Here is a 19038-nt window from a genome sequence, read left to right on the forward strand (position 1 = left end):
CGAGGCATTAGCAATCTGTGAGTTAGTACCCAGACAGCAACAGAAATTTGAGAGGAGGATGAAAAAGGCAGAAAAGACACTAGCAGAGGCTAGATAAGAGCATGCTCAGAAATTGTGGAGAGCCAAGACTTTAAAAGTGATTAAACGGTTTCCAGCTATTACATAAGAAAGCAAAAGAGAAAGAAGGAAAGCTATCACAAAACAAACAGGAGCCCTTCCAAGAGTAGGGAGCGGAGACCAAAAGAGACTAAAGGATCTTTGACATTTGAAGAAGAGTCAGACGATGTTGAGTTTATTTTGCAGTTATTGAGAAATCGTCCCCCACCATATGCAGCACAAGAGAGTGGTCCGAGCACTAGTGTAAATCCTTCGGCACAGACACAGGTTAACGCAAAAATGAGTCCAGTGCAGGTTATTCAGACTATGACACAGAGCCCAATGTAGAGCAGTCATAATGTACCTATTGCTCCAGTAGTACAAAACCAGGTGCCACAGTTGAGTGTCCAGAGGATTTACCCTGATGTACCTATTGCAGAAACTGCCACAAACCGAATAGCGCCGACAGGATAGGTTTTCCCAAAACCAATGTTATTTCAGACAGAACCAACTCCACTTTTACTGCCTCAAGGGCAGCCACAAGTAATGCCAAAATACACTCCGATAACAGGGACCCTGACAGACATCTGTGTTGATAAGCCAGAATGTGGATGGAACTATGCAACCACAGAGCTTGAGAATCAGACCAGGCCCAGATGCTGGGTCTGTACCTGTAACTATTGGTCCAGGTGTACCTTTGTTCGCAAAAGAGAAAAATAGTGCAAATGGACAGGGTGTCCTGAGTCACGATTCAATGAGGGGAGGTCTTAATGAGAATATCCGAGTAATCTCTCCTGTGGGACAGACCTCTGACGGATCAAGATCATTGCTAGACCTTAGTCCATTAGGAGTTCCTCCGGATACTGTTAGAGGGTCGAATGTTAGGCCAACAATATTTTGCTGCAAGGTTTGACAGCCCAACAACTGACTGAATGGTTAGACAAGCTGAATACCCCGCAGAGTGCTCCTAGGGGTGAGGAGTACTTGAACTACACAAAACTAGGAATGGAAGCGGGTGAGCTTATTGAAGGAGCTATGGATGTGAACAGATTAGAGTCCTACACAGAAGAAGAATTGAGATATCTGTGCCCGAAAATTACGAGGGAAGTGACCAATGTGCATCAGAGGTTAGCAGACCTGGCAGAGTAGTGCGGGATGGAAATAGAGAAGACAAAGCATTTGAAAAGGAGTTACGGTTAGGTTTTTAAACAAAAGACTTTGAACACATGAGATCTGCAGGAATGAAGGCACACCTTAGGGAGTTGCTCCAAAGTGTACAAACATGGGGAGCCTTAGAGAAGTGGGAAGGCAGATGGGCAAAGAAAAGAGATAAAAAGGAAGAGGGATTCTGTGGAGCTGACTGCGAATGTGCAGCAGCGCAAGGATCCGGTGAAAATTACCAATGAAATATTCCAGGAGGGAATTTTGTCCATGCCCCTTGGGGCAGAAGTGACATTCTGTCCTTCACAAATGACTATCTCAGGTTGAGAAAGAAGCCAGTGGAGTGGTACCAGCAGACAGATAGGTTTTTGGAACTTGCAAAGTGCCTGTGGGAAGATTTGAACACTCTAATAGAGACAGTAGTTCCAACTGATCTGTGAATGGAGTGTAAGAGGAGTATAGATTGGCCGACAAAAGAACCAGAGAGAGCTCAGGCTACAGGTGCGCCATCTCCTGAAGTAATGAAATATTACTAAGAATTTTTGAAAATTAGAATTTCGTCCAAAAACATTGATTGGCAGAGAAAAGATGGGACAGCTCAGGAAGCAAGAGTCGATATATGCGTATCATGAGATTGTTGCAGGCGTTTAAGCATTACAGGGGTACAGAGACAATTGAGCCGAAAGACATGATTCATTTTGTGCTCAGATTTGTGGAAGGATTGAGATCTGAAATTAGCCAGATGATTAAGAGTCATTTGATTTGCTGGCAAGCAAAGCAATTGATGACATGTTGCAGTACGCAAAATACTGTAGTGACAAGATTGAGTTGATGCAGAGAAAACTGAAAGAAAAGGCAATGGTGATGCAGATTAAAGCAGCACAAACAGGGATGCAGGGAAATTTTCCACAGCAGCAGCAGGGAAATGTAGTATTTCAAAACCATATGAGAGGTAGAGGTCACAAAGGACTTGGTAATGGAAACCGTAGCCCCGATTTGAGTATTATAGTGGCTCAGAATGATGTGCAGGGCATGAAGGGAGTGTTGCCTTGTCACGCTTGCGGAGCAGTTGGACATTGTAGGTAAGCGTGTCCAACGACGGTGCAGGAAGGTGTTGTTCGTCAAACAAGTGACATCAACTCGTTCCAAAACATGAGGGGGCCGAGAACGAGAGGTCATAATTCTTTCTTTCTAGTGTTCACTGTGAAGGAGCTTCCTTCTGGCCTGCAGGGAATGATTGAAGAGAAAGTGTGGGATCTGAAAGACAAAGAAATAGGTCTGGTAAAGGGAGCTGAGCCAGTTAAGGTTCCTGTAAAGCCAAATGCAATATTTCCTCAGAATCACATGCCACAGGACATCCTTATGAAGGCTGCTCACAGAATTGCATGATTTGTGAAACAAGGGGCCTTGAAAGAAGTGTTGAGCAGCCCATGTAATTCGCCGATAATGGGATTGAAAAAGCCCTGTGGGAAAGTTCGAATTATCCAGGATTTTAGAAAAATAAATGGCACTGATCAAAAGTTGCCTCGTGGTGCCAAATCCCGCTGTAATTCTGTTTCAGATTCCATGTGATGCTGAATGGTTCACTGTTATAGAGTTGTCACAAGCCTTCTTTTAGGTGCCTCTTGACGAGGACAGACAATTTTTCTTTTGTTTCAAATTTGTGGACAGAGTTTACTGCTGGTGTCAAATTCATCAAGGGTCTTCTGAGTCACCTTTCATATTCAATCAGATCTTTAAAAATAGTTTGTAATCGTTGGAATTGCCTTTCCAATCGACACTGGTACAGTACATTGAAGACTTGTTGATTGCATCCAAAACAAGGGACGAGTGCAAGTATGACACAATTGCCTTACTGAACCATTTGGGAAAGAATGGTCCTAGAAGTGCCTCTACTTAAATTGCAATACTGTCAGAAAGAAGTGAAATATGTGGGTCACCAGATTGTGAAAGGAATAAGAAAAATATACAGGGAAAGGGTCACAACCATATTGTGGATGAGTCCTCCAGCCACACAGAGATGTGTGGATGTTATTAGGGATGGTAGACTACTGTCGCCAATGGATTCCAAATTTTTCAGTCATTTCCCAGCCCTGGCAGAAGCTGACTCATAAAGAAGTCACTGATCCCTTAGTGTTAGACCAGGCCTGCATGAAAGAGTTTTCTGATTTGAAAGAGTCTGTGCAAAGCTCCGGCTTTGGGTATGGGTATGCCTAACTACACAAAGTCCTTCACATTGTTTTTTCATGAGCGTGATGCATGTTCTTGGTCTGTCTTGACTCAGGTCCATGGAGGTGTGAACCGCCCAGTAGCATATTTTTCAGCTACTTTGGACCAAGTTGGAGCAGCTTTACTAGGCTGTCTGTGTGCAGTTGCAGGGGTTGGACAGAGCCTCACACAATGTGAAGGCATTGTGATGGGAAATCTCCTAGGATATGAAACGAGAGGTCTAGGGTCACTAAGTGTATCACTGAAGAGATGTAAAGTGCTGAACCAGGTAACTTTACTTTTAAATCAAAATGCTGAAACTGAAAAATTGGAAGACATTGAGCATGATTGTCTTGAAGTAACTGATCTGTGCACAAAATCGAGACCTGATATTAGAGACACCCGATAGGAAGAAAATAACCAAATTATCTTAGTTGATGGTTCCTGTTTACTGTTTAAGAGACAATACAGGAACGCTGAGCAGGCTGTGTTGTGTGCACAATTATTGGTATACTGGAAGTGTCTTGGCTTCGAGGAGTATATGCTGCACAAGTAGCTGAACTGGTAGCTCTTACCAGAGTGTGCCATATTTCTGCTCAGCTTAAAGTTACCATCTATATAGATAGCCAGTATGGATTTGGAATAATCCAGGACTTTGGCCAGTTGTGGTCACAGAGAGGTTTCATGACCTCTTCTGGTTCACTAGTGAGAAAACTTGAGATTTGTTGCATGCTATCCAAATGCCTGAAAAGACTGGTGTGGTGAAATGCAGTGCACATCGGAAATCGCAAGATTTGTCTCAATGGGAAATGGATATGCGAATTAAATTACTGTGTGGAGCCTTGAACATTGAGCAAAAGTTGCATTGTGGTTACCACCCTGAAGCATCAGGACTTGTGGAACAGATGATTGGTACCTTGAAACAAAAATAGCGGAAATGTGTGCGTCCATGAATATGAAATGGCCTGACGCACTGCTGTTAGTTCTGAGGACAATGAGAAACAGACCCAACAGGAAGACAGGATTGTCACCGCACTAAATCCTCATGGGCAAAACACTGAGGTTTCCAGAGGTTCCTGTAAATGCTCTTGTGAACATAACAGATGATATGGTGTTGGACTACTGCAAAGGTCTGGCTGATGTGGTTCGCTCATTCTCTCAGCAGGTAGAAGCCACCACACTGCTACCGATCCAAGATCAAGGACATCCCCTGAGAGCGAGTGACTGGATGGTGGTCCAGAAACACATGAGGAAGAGGTGTTTGGAGCCTGGGTGGAAAGGCCCGTTCCAGGTGGGTCTGACCACCACCACAACTGTGAAGTGTGCTGGAGTTCTGAATTGGATACATGAAAGCCACGCGAGAAAGGTGGCATGTCCTTTGGATGATGGAGAGGAGTTGTTGAGAGTACCAACAACGGCCAGACAAGCCTCAGAGCCGGAAAGAAAAGAAAGAAGACCTGAGACTGGATCTGAGCAAGTAGAGAACGTTTCAGTCACTCCTGTGAGAGATGAAGGAAAATACCTCCAGGAGAGTGACAGTGAACCAATATTGATTGAGGAAGCAGGAGAGTAAAGTCAGGGGAGGGCATTCCCAGAAGTAGACAAGTTTGATAGACAAACAGAGAAAACACCAGACCCCGATGGGGAAGGAGCTGAGGCGGATCAGAGCCAATGTGATCTGACTCCCCCTGAACCAGTTGCAGGTCTGTCAAGAGAAAATCCTGCAGAGCAAGAAGAAGTTTAAAGTTCAACACTGAAGAGAGCATTGACCAAGGGTCCAGTGAAAGGAGATGACTGGCCGGAGTCACAAGCGAAGAGAAAGGAAGCAGTTGTTGTGACAACAATTGAGGACGAAGTAGAGACGACAAGGAGAGAAGACCTAAGTGAAGGAGAATTGAATGGAGATCAAAAGTTGAAAAGAAAGAATAACAAGTTGAAGGCAGGCAGGCCCTGAATGGGTGTATGCAACAACAAGTAAATGGCAAAGAGTTTTTGTCTTTTTGCTTTGATCGAGACATTCCAAGTCAATATTTTGGCACTTGAAAGGAAGTAACAAACTAAACTGTTAGACAAATTGAGAAAAAATGCAAAAAGAAAGATACTGTTGAAAGTAACTGGAAAATACTTTGATAACCTGATTTGACAAAGAAAACCTGATTTGCCAAGCTGTTAAACAGATTTTTGATAAAAGGATCCTGGAAGTGAGACTGAAAGCTGTAAATACCTGCTGAAAGAAGATTTTGTTTTTTTATTTTTGCTGCATAGTTTCTAAAAAATCTCTCTTCTACGTTTTGATTCTTTACAGATCATGGGTAACATTAGTCAGTAGGGTAGGAAGAACAGGTGTTGTAAATACATGAGTATTGGTTTGGCAATTGTATGTGTGATATTGATTGTGGATCTCTGAGCCTATATTATCTTTTGGGACAGCTTATGCGCATAGAAACAACTTGACATGCTTGGTTACACCTTTAGAAAAGAGCTTCTTAGATCACACAGATGACAGGAGAAAGGTATTAAAGGAGGACTTGGAAAAGGGCTTAGAGAAAAGAACTTTTAACAATAATTATGCTTTTAGCGAAATAAAGACACAAGGGAAATTAGCTTTAGATGTGCAACACGCAAGGAAGCTTTGTGTACATAGGCCTAAATCTTGCACTGACACTTTGTGGGGACGAGTGAATGTAGACATGCGTTTTTGTTCCAGACTAAATGGACATTTAGGTTGAATGGACAGGATCCAGCGATTCCTGGCATATATTACTTTTGTGGACCTAATGCTTATTACCGTCTTCCAAGAGGATGGTATGGCATATGTTACTTGGGAATAGTTTTCCCACAGATTTTCCAACTTGAGGACTTGAAAAGATTACCAAAAGTGACTGAATTACATTGCATTAGAGAAAGGAGAGAGTCTCATTCTGATATATTGGGAGATATATTTGGAGCAATGATTCCTTCAGTAGGAGCTGTTCTGAAACCTATAAAGATTAGAAAGTTGTCTACTATTGATGATAACATGCTGACCAATTTTTCAGGAGCCATGATCCTAATGGATACAGAAGAGGCTACGGTAAGATCTATGACTCTTCAGAACCGCCTTGCGTTAGACATTCTTTTAGCAAAGGACGGCGGATTATGCAAAATGCTTAATTCGAAGCATTGCTTACTTACTAATCTGACTAATGAGAGTGCTGATTTGAAAGAGTTGAAAGAACCAGGTATTTGGGAGAACGTTGGCAAAGGAATTTTCTTTGCTGAATCTAAATGTAGGTAACATTGTTTGCGCAGTTATTCCTGCTATTAATTTGTACTGTAACCTTAGAATGTGTCGGAGCTCAAGCTTTGATTAGATTGTGATTTTTTGCGCCGCTTTGGACAGCCAGTATTGTTTCTGTATGTTTATCATTTGATTTTTAGACTAAGTTACGCGATAATAGCTTTGTTAATTTAGGGAAGCAAACATTCTAACATTTACTGAAAGGTGTGTATTCAAAATTGAAAGGTCATGGTGTGTGAAAATTACTGACTCCTATTAATTAATTTGTATCTGTATGGGATATATGGTGGGAAAAACTCAAAGCGTAGTCAAAAGGTCTATCAGCCTATTCGCGTCTCCCTTGTAAGTTTACTTAATAAGGTCCGAAGCGCTAACAAAACCATTCTGTGATATTACAACCCATCCCACTGATATGTACCCACTGACTGCACACCTGCGATACATTGCCAAAATTACCATATTAGGAAGCTAACTGCTATAGAGCTACTATTCTCTCAATACAAAATAGCAATTGCATGTACCACCTACTACAAAAGCTGGACTAACGATGCTGCAATGATCTTGTGGATATTTTTTTCATCCAAGCAACCAATAAACAGCAGATTAAAAGGCACATGGGGTCGCTTCCAGGCATTCCATATCAGTAGGACCAAGATACCGCCTGACTCCCCAAAAGCCACATCAATAGCTAGCAATGACCGGAAATATAGTCCAAATGCAAGCTTCAAAACACAGCTGTTTCTACTGTCCCCTAGGTCTGTGATTTCCTACTCAGCCTTTACTTGCTACACCTTGTTCTTATATAGGCATTTCGTGTCTTAGCATATTTTTAACTGTACCAGTACAAATAGTGATTGTGGTATGACGTCAGGATTGTACACCTGATGGATGATGTGTATAGTAACAACAATGTACTTTGTCCTGAAAGTGCTAAATTGTGAAAATTAAAGACTTAAAGAGAGACACAACGTTTGAAGAAAAAGGTGTTGGGTTCTACAGAGTGAGGGAAGTCAATGCCCCTTAAGTATCAGTACCTCCACACACGGGTGTTATGAAGTTGTGCGAAAGGTACCTTCCATGGTTTATTCAGACATCACAAGGGCACACAAGCAGTTATATGAGGTACTACACATCGGCAAGACGTCCAGAAGTTGTTAAGGGCTCATATTTAACTCTAGGTCAAATAAGAGTAGAATATTGATTTGTAAGCTCAACGTGTAGTAACTTTGATTAGTTTAGGAGAAGCTTCTTCAGTCAGTAACTAGTAAGATGGACATTAACAACCGGTTTACATTTAGGACTAAAGAACAACAGGAGATATGATTGAAGAAGACATAGACTGGAGGAAACAGTGAAGGGGAAGTTTACTACGAAAAACTGCCTGTCTCACACAGTTTTGTTTTAGAAATCAAAACATTAATTTATAGCTGTATCATTTTGGATTTGGCAAAAGTTATGTTTTTCTTACCTTCGTCATCTTGCTCCATGTCATCAACATCATCTTTACTCCATTCATGTTCCGCCATTTTTTTAGCTTGTTGCTCGAACCAAAGTAAGCGAGGAGGCTTTAAAGGCCTGCATTTCTCTTGTATCACCTGGACACCTGATGCAGCAGTGGATGTATCCTCTGCAACTGTGCCTGGAAATGAGGGCTTCTTTTTTGGAGACATGGAGGGCTGGGCCTTAATGGCTTGTTGAATGGCGGTATTCATCACATCATGATCCACGCTCTCCTGTCCCAGACCCTTCTCTATGTTCTTTTCATTAAGTAGTTCTACCTTCTTGCTCACAGATTCAACAGCCTTCTTTTCTAGATCCAGGTGCTTTCTGGACTTCAGGTGATTCTCATAGGTGTTGTACGTTGAGAATCGCTTACTGCAGGCTGCGCAATAGGTGGCAGTTTCTCTGCTCTGTTCTTCCACAACTGCCCTCTGAGCGAGGACCCTCTCCTGGAAGTTCTCAGCTGTGACAGATGGCATGTCAGCCACTTTTCTTTTTAAGTTGTATCTGTGCCAGTCAGTCTTATAGTGAGCGCGCTGAATATCGGCGTCTGCAAAAGCCACACGACACGTGATGCACGTGTAAGATGCCATGTCTGTGAAGAAGACATAAAATTAATTGAAACAACAAAGTAAATGACATGCTAAGAATAATATTTTCTTTTCCAAACTATCACTCTTCAAATGCAATGGTATCAATACACTTAAAAAAAACAAAAAAGCAAGACATTTGGTTTGGCTTTTGTACAATGAAAATATGTTTGCATGCTTGAGTATTCTAAGTAATGGAAAGAACAGGTGAACCAGCAATGTAGGGCTTATGCCCACATTTAGAGAAGCTTGGAATGCTCATGCCAATTCACTACCTAATGTATGTTAGCAAAGGTAAGGGAATACATTTTCACTAAAGAAAAGACAAAATGCTCTGCACTTGAGGGAAAGGTGGTCATGGACAAGCAGGGCAGGGGTTTGTGCAAAAACAAGGAAAAAGGGCAAGGGGATGTGGTTTATAGAGGAAAGCCAGAGTGATAAGGCAAATTAAGTTAGAGCAGTACAGGGTCTCGAGGCTGTAGAGACACAGGGGTTAGATATAAATGCCACATCCATGGTTGGTGGGGGGGAAAGGTTGGGTGTTTTAGTGAGGCACAGTCTGGGGTGGGAAGATGAATTTCAGATACAGAGAACAGGGTCTGGGGTGGTGGAGCAGCACAAACAACACGGTCAGGAGGGTATTTGCAAGAGGTCAGGGTTGAGTGATTCTGCAGCAATGCAAGTTCCCAAAAATAAAAAGCACTGAGGGGAAAGTGTGTGTGTTGGGGGAGGGGGTGGGTTGTGAGTAGAGAGGGGAAGCAACATTGGAGTTTGGAGAATGGGAAAGGGATAATGGCATTCTCTGTGGAACTGCACCATTAGCATATTGGTTTCAGTTAGCCCAAACTGTTCTTTTGAAGTGAACGAAGACTGCAACTCCCAGAATTAATCTGACTGAGAGGAAAAAAAAAAAAAAAAAATACACAGAACTGAACAATGGCATCTCTGACTATATATAGTCATCTGTGGCCAAAAAAATAACATACAGCATCCTCGTACTCTGTATTTCAAAGTTGCTCACGTGGATCCTCGCATGAACTAGTACAAGTCACTTGGGCTCACCTCTGCACCTTAGGCTACCTTGATCGACAGGATTCGAACAGATTTAAAAAACGTCACAGCCTGCAAACTTGTCACTTCTGTTGAGGTTACAAACAAAAACTAGAACAAACCAAAATATGTCTAAGTAAGAACATATTCATTATCCGTGACACCTATAAGTAGCAGGGTCAAAAATACACAATTGTTGGGACTGAAGTACAACTACAACAGACAGTACACAGCCTCCTATTTCCTCAGTTAAACACATCAGGAGCATGATGGTTGTGCATGCATAAGAGGCAGACTGTCCCCTGTGAAAATAGGTTAACCAACACTGGTTATGACACTCCATGATTATACTGGCATGCTCATGCACCTAAAGCTGCGGGGGAACAATGCAGGCAGACCAAACAGAAACTGGCAGACACAGACAGCACATACACATATGTAGACAACCACACAGCACAGATAGACAAATAGGGGTGTAGCATTTTATAAAATATTCGCGTGCCGACGTCATCAAAAGTCGCTGGGTGGGGGAGGGAAGGGGAAGCGGTTCACCTTCCATCCCTTCCCAGGGGAGGGAGGTGGGAGGCCCTTGGGGCGAGCGCTAGCGTTTCCTCCGAGGGGCGGTGCCAGATCATAATGTTTATGTCCAAGGCACACCAGCGCCTTGCCACTGGACGTAATCATTACGTTCATGGCACCCAAAGGGTTAAAGAATTTACAAAATATCAATTTTCATGTTAGCACATTTACTCACAGAGGCTGGAAGCAGGTGTGTGGTGGTAGTTTGAGCACTGGAATGTGCTCCGAGTTTGTACATATTCACAGATTTACATGTTTTAGGGAATTCATCTACTCCTCTACAAACCACCCTGGAAAATGTAATTTACGCCTGTCAAGGGCATGGGTAACAAATTTTTTTATGGCAGGAGGCGACCTTGCCCCCTCATATTAAATAAAAATAGTGGCGCATAGGCAGGCCGTGGCCCAACGTTTTGTTCAGAAACACTTGCACAGTGCTATGGAAGGCCAGGGTGCCAAATAGCTAGGATGCCTCTTGAGTCCAACACATGCATCTCTAAACCACCACCAGACACTCCTTTCCTGTTATCTCTTTTAGGTTCTTATTCATCCTTGCTTTTCTTTCTCTCTTGGTCAGTGTTTCTCAGTCTTCTTACTCCTCCTTTCGCCCTTTTGCGTTTTTAGCTCTTGCTCTAGATCAAAGGTTGTTGAGGAAAAAATATGTGCCAGTCGCCGAAAATAAGTGCTTGCACTCCCCACCTGCAAATACCAGCTCAAGATTAGCACTGGGAATCAAGAAATAGTTTCTCCATGTGGGGAAAATAGATTCCAGTAAAGAAAAAAAAAGTTTTCAAAAATGAATTTAGTCTGCAGATCTTCACATGACCAAATGTACATTTGTATACCTGCTCATGGAAAAAAAATGCAGCTTACATACATTTGTTAATAGTACATCTGGCAACCTACAACTATAATGTTTCCAGGCCTATTTCTGTAAACTCGTGAATTCCTGAGTCGTAAATCTGCACCCATGCAAGGTCTCAGACCTGCAGGTGCATTTCTGTGATTTACGTTAACAATGGGTCCCTAATTTGACATATTTTTTAGATGGTGCTGAAAACAGCTTCTCTGTTATTAATTTATAACATATATGGACATGTATCAAGCATATATTTTTTTAATGATCCGTAGACAAAATGACCCATGGAGCTGTTTTAAACAAAAATACCAGTTTTTTTATAACTGTTGGTAACCACCATTCTTTTTTTCCTAATTGCAAATCTTTACAACAGCATTTTATTTTGAAAGCAATTAATTGTACAATAGTTTAGCAAAACTGTCTGCTACCATTATCTTTTCTGCCAAGTTGCAAATATTTTAGGTGCCCTGTGAATACAATGATGAATTATGCTTCTATTCACAAGGAACCCTGAGATTTTTCTGGGTAAATAGTATTATTTGTTCAAAATCTTTTATTTCAGTTACCTGCGTCTGTTTTACTGTGGACTCTGTGTTTCAGGCAGCCTGGCATCTTTTAAAGTGGTGTTTTTTTTTTTAATTGTTTTTGCCGTGACCGTGTGAATTGCCTTGCTAGTTTGTGGCACATAACCCCCCACTTTCTTTCTTCTAAGTAAAAAGGCTACATACATCTTGCAGTGTATTTTTAGGATACTGTTTTAATCGGTTTCTGTGATTTAAATTGTGCTTAAAAACTGTCTGCCCCCCTTTTTGTTTGCCTTTAAAAAAGCCTGATTTCAGAGTGCACGCCCAGCAGTATTTCAGAGTGTGTTTCTTAAACAATCTCTCCCTTACCTGGAAAGTAGACTCTGCTAGCTTGGAAGTGTGGATTCAGCCTGTCTGTATCCAAGGAGATTCTGAATAGAGCAGCAGTTGCCTTTCCCCCGGACCACAGGGACTGGACTTAGCTGATTGGCTCCCTGGGTCCCTGTTGCAGTCCAGATTCCAATGTGTAACGGTTAAACCTTGGCGGCCCAAGTGGGTGCTCATACCACCAGAAAATTCTGACAATTACATCTGTTTACAGTTTGATTAAGTAGTTGAACATATCACAGTAATGTTTCTAAATGTTTTTTTTTTGCACTTCTATCACATTCATGAAGACTTTATTAGCAAACATGAAGTTCTTAAGTTTTCCTGAGCACAACCCTAAAGGATAACACTGGCATACGTCCATGGTATAGAAAATCTTCTGCATAAACTATAAAAATCCTTAAGTCATATCCCGCCACAAGAAGGTTCTAGCACCCTCTAACATTTTTCATGATTTTACCTTTTCTTTTTACCTCTTGCAAATACTATTCCCTAAAATATGATCCTGGTCAGACGTTATCTACCATGTCATGCTGTATCAAAGTTACTAACCCGGATCACCTAAAGTAAGCCCTAGCTATCTACAATACCCACGGAGAGTAATGTTCCCAAAGAAAGTAATCTGATTATAGAATTTGAGTGCAGATGTGATGGTGGCCTTAGGCTAGAGAGGTGAATTGCAGTACCCATACCCACTCTAAACCACAGAATTGGAAAGGGCCAACCTATCAGCAGACAAACAAACATGTCCCCAGAGGACCGATACTGCACGGTGCTATACATACTGGAAATTGCTGTCGCAATGGAGTCTATGCTGTATGAGGAAAAGTAGAACTGAAGAGTTGTGCATCTGGCAGATTGTGAATGCACTGAAATTTGAAACTGTTTGTCTCCTGCTTTTCTGGTGGAAAGACAGCAATGTTAGCCTACAGGGACCTATGATGGCTAGTCTACACATTCAGGGAAACAAATCAGAAGCATTATCATAGCTCTGCATCTTTTAGTAATAAACATGAAGGAAAGGGTGTGTTATGATATCTTGAGCTCTGCCTCACATTATGTGTTATTAGTTTTAAAAAGGTGTATTTGCTGGCCAGAACCTTAGTAGAGGCTTAAATATTAAGAGGTCAGCCGAATTAAAACTTCTACACCATGCCGGCTCTTTCCCTCTTTCAGAGGCATATTTGTAGCTTTATTTTTACACCAATCACTGTAGGGAAAAAGCTTCATGACCCTTAAGGCTGTTTTAGAGGAGATATAAAAAAAAAAACACAACTTTGAAAAGTCCTTAACAGGTGCATATGTGTTCTGTATAAATGTATTACTATAAAAAAGGAGTTTCGAAGGCTCACGGCTAAACGGTTGCTCTATTACGACATGTATTTTGGGATAGGTGAGTAGATACTGGATGCGCTAATCTGATTCCTAACATTTCGGCTTCTGTGACCCCCATTTAATCATTAATGGAACACTAGGATGTGCACAATTTTTTTATTTTTTTTATTCTGGGCCCCCACTGAGTCATTACTGGAATCTGGGGACCTTGCCAACAGCGTTTTTGATAACTGGCACCGCAAAACAATACACAGAAAATACAGAAATAAGCATTCATTATACAAATGATTAATGTTTTTATTTAATTCACAAACATAAAAACATTTTAATGGGAAGGTTGGAGCTTCTCTAAAATCAACTGAGGTCACTCATCATCCATACTATAGTATGTTTGATGCACTTGCGTTGTCACAAATCAATCGAAGAACACTGACTTAATTTTTAGCCTCCAATTTTGAATTCCTTCACACATACAGAACATTTTAAATGTTTCCATTTTACAATATTCTTCTTTATTTATACACATGATTTATATAAGTGCCCACCCGCGCCTGGACTGTGCCCAGCACCAGGACCCCTGGCGCTCCCACTGCTACACCACTAAGAACTCCAGGATCTGAAACATCGGGCTGTGCAACAGCTGCTTCACAGCCTCCCCATCATCGACCAAAGGACCCTTCATCTGCCAACACTGCAGCTTCTCCTGCAACTTGGACCAAATTGCACTCACTGATGCCCGCACCATACCCATGCAGAGGACAACCCAGAACCTCCCCAGGGCTTCCTACTCAATGCCAGAACCTCTCCACGGCTTCCTACTCAATGCCCGCTCCCAATGCAAACAAGCCACAGAACTGGGACACTATCCCCCACAACCCAGGTGCCACCTTCATCACTGATACATGGTTAAACACCTACTCAAACCCCGACATCGACATGGCCACCCACTACGGCTACAAGATGTTACAACGAAACTGCACCAACAAACATGTTTTCATATTCAAGGAAAACATCCAATGCACCATCACCGTCGAAGAACCAAAGCCGACCGATGCAGACACCAGGATGCGTGGCACCCTCATGTACAGACCCCCCAGGACCACGTCATAGCTTTCTGCGATGCGATCACCAACTTCATTGCCCTCCTCGCCATCCACTCCCTTCAATATGTCCTACTCGGCGACGTCAATTTCCATCTCAACAGCCCCAACTCCACCTCACTCCTGGAGAACCTCAGCAAAATTGGCCTCACACAACTGGTGACCACCATCTTCACCTCCAGCGACAGAATAAATTCACCCACATCACTGAACTCACCTGACCGACCACAACATTGTTCACTTCACCATCGCCCAGAACACCAACTATAAGCTCCACATCACCCCCCACTGAAGCTGGGGCAAGGTAACAGAGACTCTACAGACACAGGTCCTAGGCACCTCGCAACCCAAGCCAGGATCAAGCTTGAAGAATGGCTTCAGCTTAGATTGAGGTCCCACTGGAACCTCAATCCCGTAACAAGCTGAGCTTTCATGTGGATTCTGCCTGCTACCCATGCTCTACCCGCAAGCAAAAGAGGTAAAATCAAAGCCTTAACATTCGAGGTAAGAAGGGGAAACAAGAAGATAATCATTTAGTGGCTGATTTGTACAAAGTGCAACCAGAACACTGGGATTAATCACATCTCCCCTCTTCATCAAATTGTGTGATTTTAGGCAAATATTTCACTATACCAATCCTCCTTATTCTTCACTATTTGCACATGAAAGCACCTTCATAAACATGAGTTCAGAATAACAGCTGTACATGAATCTATAATGCTTGATTTAATAGTCTATATTGTTGCTTTATCTATAAAAATCTAGGCCACGTACAAGGGCTAACATGGCAACTGTATTGTCTCTTAGTTCACCAATTGCACTGTCACCAGGTTGGGGCGGGGGCAGGTACGGCTCTACGTTCATGATTAAAAACTAACAATTTCAATAAATACTTCATAGTGGAGTGCTACAATGTGACATATTACTGTCAAAAATTCCTTGTGTTAAAGAAATGCACTTTTTTCATTTTGAAGAAGCTATCATGTTTTATTTGATGTTTGTTGTATGATTTACATGGTAACCATTTTCAGGGTTCAGCTTGTACATGGCTCGAAGAGCCAAACCACACCCCTGGTTCGGCTTGCGCTGTTAATTTGTTGGCTTGTCCATCTCTAGTTGAACACTGTATTTCTTGCAGTGTAACTTCGTGTAGAGCAAACAGCAGGAACAAAGCAACATTAGTGGCCCTGTCAAACCCAGACATTTCCAGCATTGGCACCTTAATTTCAACTAGTGAACAAATACCTAGTGAAGAGAAGGCATTCTGTTTGAATCACAAATTTATGTAATACAAAATCGTTAAATAAACAAGATCAAATTGCTTGTCTGTTACTGGTACTTTCATCGGATACACCAAGAGAACATTTTAATAAAAATGTGTCTACTGCCAATGCCCTGTGTAGTTAATAGTGCACGGCATAGGCAGTGCAGGGGGTGGAGAGGATTCAAAACTCCTCGAATTTGGAAGGGGCCGGGAGGAGGAAGAGAAGAATTTCCATGTTCATCTCCACTGTTCGAAGGGCCATTAGCATGTGAAACCTCTACCTATAAAGGCCTTCCTCATTACCTGCTGACTTGCCTCCACCCACAGATCACCTTCAAAGCTTCCTTTTACAATTGCCTACAGCCTGAACCTTTGAGGAAAAAGGAGAATAAACCTGAGTTTACGGTCTACATCCAGCCCGCAGCTTATTGAGGAGGACCAGAATCCTCATGTTGGCTGTTTTAGGCCAGGCTTAAGATCATCTAGCACCCCAGGCCCTTCTCAACACTACCCTACCTGCAACTTGAAGTCAAGCCTGCAAGGCAACGAGGAAGCTGCAGCCCTGGTGGTGCTTGCCCACAGCAGAAGATAAAGGGGCATGCGTCCGGAACAACTGGAAAGGTGAGGAGGGAGCTTCATGAATAACTTGAGTCTCACTTAATGAAAGGGAGCCCTGCAAACAGGGGGCACATCAGGCCGACTGCATTAGGGATTCAGGCATCAACTGTCTGTAGTGCAATGACCAAAGCACCCGTCTCTGACAAGAAGGGATGGCAAGTTAAGCGCTCCATGCTAACATTTGTTATTAACAGGACATCTTTAGTTACCATCCCAGCATGGCCAACTCCGTTATTTTCTTCTTTTTTATTTTGTGGTGGGATAACCCCACCCAAATCCAGCTTTTCATTTAAACTCCTTAACCGTTTACTGTTTCCTCCACCTGAAAAACCCTAAAGCCTGTTACATTAATAATGGAACCCAAAATTTTCTTAACAAACTGTACCCACTGCTGAACGCTAAAGACAACTTTGGTGTCCACTTATTTAACCCACACCTGATCCCTAAGACCCCTTTTAAACCCTTAACACCCAGAATCCTTATAAACATAAACACGTTTGTTTCACATTTTATCTCACCCCCCAAAAAAAAGAAATACAATGCCTCCTACTCCCCTGCCACAGTGCCAAAATCCTGGTCTTATATAATATGCCTAAGCGGGTGCCTGCCATCTGAACAGACCTGGATAGGCTTAATGGAGCCCAGGTTATGCTGGCAGTAGCAGAGTCATCTCAGAACCACATACCTTTCGCTCCGGACGTAGCACCAGCACTGTACATCATACACACCGGCTCACGCGGTTCTTCACTGCAGAACTGTTGAACTGGAAGAGGGGAAAATGACGTGACGCGCTGTGACTCACGCACGGATCGGAGGGCTCTCGGCGCAGAACTGCGTCACAAAAACTTCTGTGGGGGTCAAACGTTGTCGCGGCGACTTGAGCTACGTTGGTGCTAATGGTGTTCACTAACTGCGAATCAACTCGGACAGGCCACAAGGTTTTTCAGGTCGCCAGGTCACTGACAGACATAGGTAAGTCGGCTGACAAATCTGTCACTTCTTGCCGAGCCGTGCGTACCGATATTCCAGTACGACGTCACATTTCATTACAGCAAATGAATCATGAGAACTTTGTCGCGCCCATGAGACATTGACCAATCCAACTCCATCTCGCTTTCTCCCGACTGATGGAATGTTTCCTACTACGTGATTGGCTGTGAGCACTGAGTGGGTCGTGCTGATGAGAGCTCGTCATAATGACAGTACAGAAAACCAGTTAAGTAATAAAGGTGAATGAAAAATGTCCTAGCTAATGTGAAGAAAAGTATCAGTTCTGTTAAGGACAAGGAGGCGAGGATTATGCAGTCATTTCTTTATTAAATACAACAAGTTCAAACAAGAAAAACTATCGAAACTCCAATTCCCATGATGCTCTTGAGCGTAACCATAACAACCAGTAAACCTATCGTGCTCCATCCTCTTCTTCACTGTAGGAAGTTAAGTTCATGCGCTCTCAATCCCGTGAGCGAGCCTGCTATGAGTTCCAGGCGGTTTATGAGCAGGTTCAGCTCTTCCGGAGTCCATTGAACCCCATGGATATCTGACCACACCTGGCCCCCCCAGCCTAGTCTGCTGGCGTCTGACTTTATCACCATGTCGGGAAATGACCCAAAAGATCGTTCTGCCACCCAAAGATCCAGCCACCATTGCATCTCTGATCTGGCTTCTAGTGATAATTCCACCAGTTCCGAGTACGTGTGCCCTTTCCTGAGGTATGACGCTTTCAATCACTGGAGGGCCCTGCAAAGAAGTGGGCCAGGGAAGATAGCCTGTATTGACGAAGACAGGAGGCCCACTATCCTGATTAGCTGCTGGAGGGAGATCCTGTCCCTCCTGATCACTTTGGAGAGTTATTTTTTTGATCTTGGAGATCTTGCCCTCCGAGTGTTTCAGCGTCGCTGACATAGTGTCCACTGTAAATCCCAGGTAGGTCGTCGATTGTGACGGAAGGAGCATAGACTTCTTCCCGTTGATAACAAATCCTAGATCCTGAAGCAGTCATGTTCTCGTAATTCAGCAATTGAGTACGTGATTGGTCCATCAGAAGTATATAGTCGAGGTAGATTATCAACCTGACGTCGGAGTCCTCAGGGACTCCACAACCGGTTTCCGCAACTTCTTGAAGCACCACGCTGCTGACAGTAGGCCGAAGGGTAGACATTGGAATTCGTACACTAGGTACCGCCACTGAAATTGCAGAAAGTGGCGGTGGGGTGAGAAGATTGGGACATTGAGGTAAGCATCTTTGAGGTCCAGACGAACCAGCCAGTCTCCCTTGATTAAAAGGTCCCTGAGAAGATGGATACCCTCCATCTTGAAATGGCGAAAAACTACCCACTCGTTGAATTCCTTGAGATTTATCACGGGTTGGAAGCCTTTGTCCTTCTTCTAGACCAGGAAAAATATTGCTCAAGAAACCCCTTGGATGAAGGCTTGTTTAGGTAATGGCTTCTTTGCAAAAGAAGCTGTTGTATTTCTGCATCTATA

The 19038-nt window shown here is 42.8% G+C and overlaps 1 protein-coding gene across 1 annotated transcript in view; it reads right to left on the reverse strand.

Moving 5' to 3' along the window:
* The window catches only part of ZNF622 (zinc finger protein 622), a 99803-nt gene extending 82212 nt beyond the window's left edge, over nucleotides 1-17591 (reverse strand). The window contains exons 1-2 of the mRNA XM_069219776.1: nucleotides 17237-17591; nucleotides 8214-8840 (exon numbers count right to left, since the gene is read on the reverse strand). Coding sequence (XP_069075877.1) covers nucleotides 8214-8840; nucleotides 17237-17273 — 664 coding nt within the window. The 5' untranslated portion in view covers nucleotides 17274-17591. The remainder of the gene's footprint in view (nucleotides 1-8213; nucleotides 8841-17236) is intronic.
* Between the last annotated feature and the right edge of the window lie 1447 nt (nucleotides 17592-19038).

This window comes from Pleurodeles waltl, chromosome 2_2 (assembly GCF_031143425.1).
Source record: "Pleurodeles waltl isolate 20211129_DDA chromosome 2_2, aPleWal1.hap1.20221129, whole genome shotgun sequence".
In the NCBI taxonomy this organism is placed as follows: Eukaryota; Metazoa; Chordata; class Amphibia; order Caudata; family Salamandridae; genus Pleurodeles; species Pleurodeles waltl.